The sequence below is a fragment of the Macrobrachium nipponense genome, chromosome 19, assembly GCF_015104395.2.
Source record: "Macrobrachium nipponense isolate FS-2020 chromosome 19, ASM1510439v2, whole genome shotgun sequence".
Lineage (NCBI taxonomy): Eukaryota > Metazoa > Arthropoda > Malacostraca > Decapoda > Palaemonidae > Macrobrachium > Macrobrachium nipponense.
In genome coordinates, this window is record NC_061088.1 from 18,080,645 (window position 1) to 18,089,132 (window position 8,488).

An 8,488-nucleotide genomic window follows, 5' to 3' on the forward strand; every position below is an offset into this window, starting at 1 on the left:
TATTATATATATATATATATATATATATATATATATATATATATATTATATAATATATATATATATATATATATATATATATATATATATATATATATATATTTAAAATGTTAGACGCGTCGTGTCTCCATTTATGCAAATGTTTGTCCGTCTAACACACATGTTCTAAGGGTAATGTCCTCCACTGTCAAGTATTGCAAAATCCTGAAGCAATAAATGATAAGCACATTATAGTGATTGTGAACGTCATTTGTTTTTCATTTTGTGACCGATGGTAAGAGGGGTTATAATCAGAAAAAAGAAGCTCAGACCACGAAGGTGTTGTAAGATGAGCAGAAACATACGGTAGCGCTGACAACAGATATATATATATATACACACACACACACACAAGCTACGTCTAATTCATAAGATGATAAGAAAATAAATTGGATACCAGAAAATCTTCGTGGAACAAAACAGCTTCAGCCTGAAGTCAGTGTCCCCCAGCTGGAGTTTAAAACGACTTTCAGTAATTTGTGTATCCCGGGGGTGGGGGGGCTTAGTGCCGTCAGTGCAGTGCACTGTCTGTGGCCTTGAGCTGATAACATGATAAAAAAAAAATATCAATCGGCAGTATCCACACTTGCTGAGGTACTATAATCGATTGTAATCAAAATAATGGTAATAACCGTAATAAAATTGAGAATAGTTATAACATTGAATGTAAAAAACTATAATTTTTATAATCACAGTAATAATGGAAAAAGGAAAATACCAGTAATAACAATAATCGTAGCAATACAAAAATATTGACAAATTCTGTAGATGACATTTTGCAAAAACAAAGATTAAGTCATTTAGGGAACAAACGTCTCATTTTCCCATCTTCCCCACAATTTAGATCTTCTTGCCTTACTACTTAAGATGCTTTGTATGCGCGAATTGCTGCTGTTTGACAGTCGGGTGATCAGACTGGGCATTGTTCGCCTTTCAATGGTTTTTAAGTTGTCCAGGTGGTTTTCGGTTAACATCTGTGTGGCAGAGTGGTAGCGAGGAGTGTTTGTGAGGCGTCTCAAAATGTGAACAACAGTGATACGTCTCTTGGTCTCTGGTGTGGTTCGTCCACAGCGAGCACCCATAGATGCTGTAGCAATACGAGCGGAAGAGCAGCAGTTTCAAGTCTCGGTAACAGAAGGCAGACCTCCTTGCAATCATGTTGCCAGTAGCACATAGTTTACGACGCCTCTCTTCTATGTCTGCCATATCTTTTAGGTCGTCGATGATAATGTGACCCAAATACAGAAATTAGCTCACGAATCCCAGCCGATGATTTCCGAGCAAAATTTGTGGTTCTGCAATATGCTTAAACGATCTCGGGAGCAACGACATGCACTGGGTCTTGGTTTCGTTGTTAGGATAACAAATTCCGCTGCATATTGGCGGCAAATGTCGATGAGTCGTTGAAGACCTTGCACTGATGGGGAAATCAGAACCATATCGTCTGCGTTACAGAGGTTGTTTATAGTTGTTTCATTGTCAGTGTATCTGATTGGGAGTAAGTTCAATTTTACATTCAAGGCATCTGTGAACGTATTAAACAGGTATGGAGAGAGAATGCCCCCTTGCCGAAACCCGTTTAGGGAGCCGAAGGTGTGCCTTTTTGAGGCAGCTTCAGGAAGAGCTTCAGGTAGTTTAAGGTTCTTTGCGACCAGACTTCGGGCCCTAGCTGCAACTCTTTTCATTTAGTTTACTGTACCTCCTTTCATATTTACTTCCATTTTATTTTCCACCCCCCCCCACCCCCCCAACAACAACAACAATTGATTCATAGTGTGACTGCGATCTTTTACTCCTGTTCCACCTTTTAAACCTTTTACTGTCAATTTCCATATCAGCGCTGAATGGCCTCATAGATCCCAGTGCTTGGCATTTGGCCTAAATTCTGTATTCAATTAAATTGATTTATGTAGCAGTGTAGCCAATTGCGTTAAATAACATACATCAGAAATGATGATAGGGACAGAGATAATACAAAAGTGGCTACGTTTCTAAGCATTTATGATGTTCAGCGTTTTTATTTTGACAGCCGTGGTCAGAAGTGGAATCATTCTGACAGGTCTCATTTTCTGAAACTAGGGTATGTAATAATGTCTACCTCAGGGACTCTGGAGAAAATCTTTGGTGTCATTTTCTGAAACTAGGGTATAGTCAGTTATGTAATAATGTCTACCTCAAGGATTCTGGAGAAAATCTTTGGATGGGGTCTCTGGTGTCATTTTCTGAAAGTAGGGTATAGTCAGCTATGTAATAAAGACTACGTCAGGGATTCTAGAGGAAATCCTCGGATGGGGTCTCTGGAGTCATTTTTTATGTCTACGGCGTAATCATCATAGACTGAATCAGTATAAAACCTGCGCTGAATTTTCAAGTTTAAAGCTATGAGAATAACTCATATCGATCCTTCGTAGTAGATTCAAAGCCATTATGACGTATTTAGCTTGATGCATAAGACAGAATGAATAATTAATTTCATCATGGAAAACTTAAGAGGTACAGTTTAAAGTCAATAAGAAAATCTGATCCAACGCATAAACTGTGATAAAAGAAGACTTGGTAATAATGTGCTAATTATTAGGATTAATAAAGACGATCATGGAATAATTATAAACACATTGACAAAGTATGAAGAGACATTATACACCTAATACAATGAAGTCGGCAAGATATTTCGTTGGAAGTATTAAATGCTGAACATGAGATATATAAGCTTGACCAAAACCTATTTTTCACATAATATCTGACTAGCGAGAACAAAATAAATTTTACATCTGAACAGAATTAACTACTCTAGTTCAGAGGTAGACATCTGACCATGAAATTTCGAGGAATGTGAAGTGCATCACTTTTCGTTTATGGTTTCCAATGAGGCCTTAGACCCAAGTTCGAAAAAGTGACGAATGTAGATTTGTAGCTACGCTTTGTTGAGTGGAAAGGGCAAGAGAATCCTACTAAGGATCAGTCACGTACAGCACATGCCCAGAACACTGGGGCAAGAATGTTGCATACCCAGTATCTGTTACTAAGAGATCTTTGATGGGGTCCTAATTAGAAAAAAGAATTAAAAAATGCGAAGTGTCTTTGGCGCAATAGAGTTTTCTGTACCTACGGCGTATAAAGCTGTATGAAACTCAGCCACGGCTCATGAAACTCAGCCGCAGTCCATGAAACCTCCAGCCCCGGCCCGGTGGCGGCCTGTATTGTTGGCACCTATAGCGGTGCCAGATGCATGATTCGTGGCTAAATTAACCTTACATACAATAAAAACTCATGAGGCTAGTGGGCTACAATTTGTCATGTTTGATGATTGGAGGGTGAATGATCAACATACCAATCTGCAGCCCTCTAGCCTCAGCAGTTTATTAAGATCTGAGGGCGGGCAGAAAAAGTGCGGATGGACAGCCAGTAGCCATCTCAATAGCTTTCTTTTACAGAAAACAAGTAAGTGACCCAAAGACTTTGCTCGAGTGACCAGTGAGGTTTAAACCAAAATCCAAAGAAAGATTTTTTCTAGGACCTTAGTTCAACCAACCCTCGACTGGACAGAGTAGAAGGGCATAGTCAAGGTTTAGACTTTAGACTTTGGGCATAGAGGTCAGCAGAGGTATTGGAAGTTGTAGAATAACAGATATGGGTACTCATCTAACCTTAGGTAAAGGTAACGCAAAGGTGAAAATCCATAGGGTAATAGGAGGGGAACTTGTATTAGAGCACGGCTGTCCAAACAGAAAATGTAGTTAGTGGCTGTGATGCACAAAAAATTATACAGGTAGTGGTCGTGATATAAAAAATTATACAGGTAGTGGTTGTGATATAAATAATTATACAGGTAGAGGTTGTGATATAAAAAATTATACAGGTAGTGGTTGTGATATAAAAAATTATACAGGTAGTAGTTGTGATATACAAAGAATTATACAGGTAGTGGTTGTGATATAAAAAAATTATACAGGTAGTGGTTGTGATATACAAAGAATTATAGAGGTAGTGGTTGCGATACACAAAAAATTATACAGGTAGTGGTTGTGATATAAAAAAAATATACAGGTAGTGGTTGTGATATACCAAAAACTATGCAGGCAGTGGTTGTGATATAAAAAATTATACAGGTAGTAGTTGTGATATACAAAGAAGTATACAGGTAGTGGTTGCGATACACACAAAATTATACAGGTAGTGGTTGTGATATAAAATTTATACACACAAAAAAGTATACAGATAGTGAATGTGATACACAAAAAAAGTATGCAGATAGTGAGTGATACAAAAAAAAAGTTTACAGGTAGTGTCTGTGATACACAGAAAAGTATACAGATAGTGGCTGTGATACACAAAAAAGTATACAGGTAGTGATTGTGATACACAAAAAAAGTATACAGGTAGTGACTTGATACACTGAAAAAGTAAACAGGTAGTGACTGTGATACACAAAAAATATACAGGTAGTGACTGTGATACACAAGAAAAGTACACAGGTAGTGACTAAATCACAAAAAAAGTATACAGATAGTGACTGTGATACACACAAAAGTATACAGGTAGTGGTTGTGATACACAAAAAAATATACAGGTAGTGGTTGTGATACACAAAAAAATATACAGGTAGTGGTTGTGATACCCAAAAAAATTATTTGGTATATGAACTATCTTCTCTGGAAAAAAATTTATTTTCATAAACTTTATAAGCTAAATTACATCACGGAGGAGGAGAACAAGAGTCTTCTTCTTCTTATTCTTCTTCTTCTTCGTCTTCTTCTTCTTCTTCTTCTTCCCCACCTTTATCCCTAGATCAAAGGAGTTCTTATTTCCATAAATGCTAGAAAATTGACTGGTCAAGGAAAATTCACAAAAGAGTGAAGAAAGCTGTCAAAAAACATAGCACAAAAAGAACTTCAACATTTACACGAACTAGTGACAGCGCCTCAGTGGAGTGATTAGTATGGTCATGGCCTGCCAACTCGGCGGCCACGAGTTCGATTCTCGGGCATTCCACACGAGTTCGATTCTCGGGCATTCCACTGAGGTGTGAGAGATTTGTATTTATGGTGATAGAAGTTCACTCTCGACGTGGTTCGGTAGTCACGTAAAGCCGTTGGTCCCGTTGCTGAATAACCACTGGTTCCATGCAACGTAAAAGCACCATACAAACAAAGAAACAAACAAAAACAAACAGGTGACTTTCAGAAAATGGTGAATTACTTCTTCAAACTCAATCTCTTACACTATATCCTAGGAGCGTTTTCCCTTGCAAAAACTGACGGCCACATTTACTCTTTGCATGGAACAAATCACTTCAAAATCATCGATAATAAAACATCAACTCGGTTTCCACGTAAAATCACTTTCGAATATTTATTCTTCAAATCTTCCCACCATTTCTATTGTGACGCCAGTTTTAGTAGCTAGAATAAGTCACTCCCATCATTCATCCTTTGCGTAGAATCATCATAATAAGAATGTTCGTATTGTTGTTGGTGGTGTAAAGTTAAGTGATCCTCCGTGTGTATTATATTTCTTCCATCCTACTTTCCATCCTCTCGCCTCTCGCATCAGTTGTTTCAAAGTGCAAACGCGAGTCCTCCTCTTGTTACACATTTAAAGAGGTCATATATCCAAGCGCTTGTCCCTTGGCCTAAGTCTACATTCCATACCATTCTAGTACCACTGATAACTTTGGTCACACGAAGAAGATTTTTTAAGTAGGTAGTTCTATTTTACTAGAGTAATTAGATATGCTAAACTAGTTAAAATAATCAAGACAAACCTTGGCTTCCCCATTAAAGTAAAATTCTTTTGGTAACTTTAATGTTACTGCAGTGACTGAAATCCAGCATTCAAGATGAACATACTAGGCTGTTACCTCCAGTATTAGACAGCTGGATATCAGCGCAAGAAAATTGAACACTCTACCCACAATAGCAGTTACTAAAATGTGTTGGCTTTAACGAAATATTTCTTTTTCCAACTTTCGAATTCGGAAACATGATACCAGTTTTGATGACGGGAATTTTCATCTGTAGAAATTTCATAATGCAGAACATTGTTTCGAATCTCTGAAAAAGTTAATTTAGTGACACCAGGTCAAAACACTACCAGGATTAGCCTACATTCCTCTTTTCAGAAAGTTCAAGAACAGCTGATGGTGGTCGATGACCAAAGTTGGCTCAAAGGACCCGTAGAGGCCGACGACCCTAGGCTCCTGAAGGTGGTCAAGGAGAGGTTTTTGATCCCGCCGTCGACGCTGCCTTACAATCTGTCACCACCAGCAGAGACTAAAAGATACTACCCCTCAAGTAATGTTTCTAGTTTCCACTTCATTGACTACAACGTCAAATATTTCTTTGGGGACCAGAAGACGGGCGTCTTCCTCGACTCGGGGGCTCTCGAGGGAGACATCTTCTCGAACTCCCTATGGCTGGAAAAAGAACGAGGATGGACCGGTATCCTGGTGGAGGTCGACCCCAACAATTTCCGTCACCTGGTACAGAAGAGGAGGAAGTCCTGGCTCTCCAATACTTGCATTGCGAGAGGCTCGTACCCTCAGCAGGTCACCTTCGAGTTCTTGGATGCCCCTCCTTCCCACGGTAGCATATGGATTTACCGCTCTAACTCTAGAGCAATAGATTCGCCCTTCTTCGGCGGCAAGGACCACTGGAGCAAAACCGCCAATAAGACTCACCAAGTGATGCAGTGTCTCCCTTTAGCTTCTTACTTTCTGGCCCTGAACCTCAAAACACTGGACTTCCTGTCCCTCGACATCCAGGGCTTTGAGGCGGATATTCTTCGTTCGATTCCCTACGACAAAGTCAAAGTGAGACTCATGGCTGTGGAATATTATTACGAGGAAGATGACGGTCGTCTCAGCAGTGGTAAAGTTGACCCTAAACTTGTCAGATTTATGGCAGGAAAAGGCTACGTCCTCGTCGATTTTGACCCTGAGGGTAATTACATCTTTGCACTAAAAGACGACCCGCAGCTGAAAGAGAAACTAGATGAAAAGAAGTATGTTAAATATTATACAATGATGAACAACAGGAACAAACCCAAGCCGTAGGCAATGAGTAAAACAGAGGATGATGCATGATATTTTCTCGGGAATTTATGTGTGAGCTCATTTTTAATGTTTATAATCATTCAGCTGAAAACATTCATTTTCGATGTATTTTTAGGGCATCTATGTTTCAGTTGAATGGCCGTTGTATGATGCCCAGGACAGAAGACTTAGATCTCACATGATACAATTCCAAATTTGTCATTGTTTACTGAAACAGGACATGTCATACACAGTCAAATTGTTTTACGTCGTATTACCGGTTGGTGTGTCTGTTTGACCGTCCACCTGTCTTTCCCAGCATAGTACGTACACGTGTGTGTGTGTGTGTGTGTGTGTGTGTGTGCGTGTGCTATACAAAATCACCTCGATTAAATTAGATTCTAGTTTTTCCATTCACCTTTAAGATAGTATTACATAAATGTCTTTTCCTTTTCATAGATGTATTTGCATTATTGTTTGGTTTCGACACACACACACACATATAATATATATATATATATATATATATATATATATATATATATATATTATATACTATATATATATATATCAAAATATAATATATATATATATATATATGTATACTTTATTTATATTATAATATATATAATTATATTATATATTATAATATATATAAGATATTATACGGTCAGACCTTTTGTCCAAAAAATGTCTGCCTCAGATAATAGGTATCTCTCAGGAGATAAATGAATAAATATCTTGATCAATAAGCTTCATTTCTCTTTGTATCAACGCCTTGTGAGGTCAAGGTTTGCTTTCAAAACCACATTAGTTTAACCCCGTAATGTCGTCAGTGGACCTCATGCGGTGCACTGTAGGCATTACTTAAGGTTCTTTGCAGCGTGCCTTCGGCCCCTAGCTGCAACCACTTTCGTTCCTGTTACTGTAACGACTTTCATATTCTCTTTCTTCATCTTACTTTCCACCCTCTCCTAACACTTGATTCATAGTGCAACTGCGAGGTTTTCCTCCTGTTACACCTTTCAAACATTTCGCTGTCAATTTCTATTTCAGCGCTGAATGACTTCATAGGTCCCAGTGCCTGGCCTTTGACCTAAATTCTAGATTCAATTCAACTCAACACTTTGGTTTAAGTTTCTTGTTGTTATCGAGTGTATATTTCTGTACGAACGATTTTAGTGAAATTATTTATTTGTCTTTTTCACTGTTGTACGGATGTTCCATAAACGTAATGATGTTTTGTTTATGATTTGATACGAGAACAATAACTATGTGATTTTATCTGTGCGATTATTTTAGGTAAAGCAGGTGGAAATCGACTTGTAAGTTTGTGTCAGGTCAAAGTAAGAGACATAAAGGAGATATGTTAGATATTTCTGTGATGTCTCATACTAGTATGTCATTCCTGTGATA

General features: G+C 38.1%; 1 protein-coding gene across 1 annotated transcript in view; it reads left to right on the plus strand.

Moving 5' to 3' along the window:
* The window catches only part of LOC135214427 (protein Star-like), a 17,373-nt gene extending 9,788 nt beyond the window's left edge, over positions 1-7,585 (plus strand). The window contains exon 4 of the mRNA XM_064248707.1: positions 6,161-7,585. Within this exon, the coding sequence (XP_064104777.1) occupies positions 6,161-7,093 (933 nt within the window). The 3' untranslated portion in view covers positions 7,094-7,585. The remainder of the gene's footprint in view (positions 1-6,160) is intronic.
* The last annotated feature ends 903 nt before the right edge of the window (positions 7,586-8,488 follow it).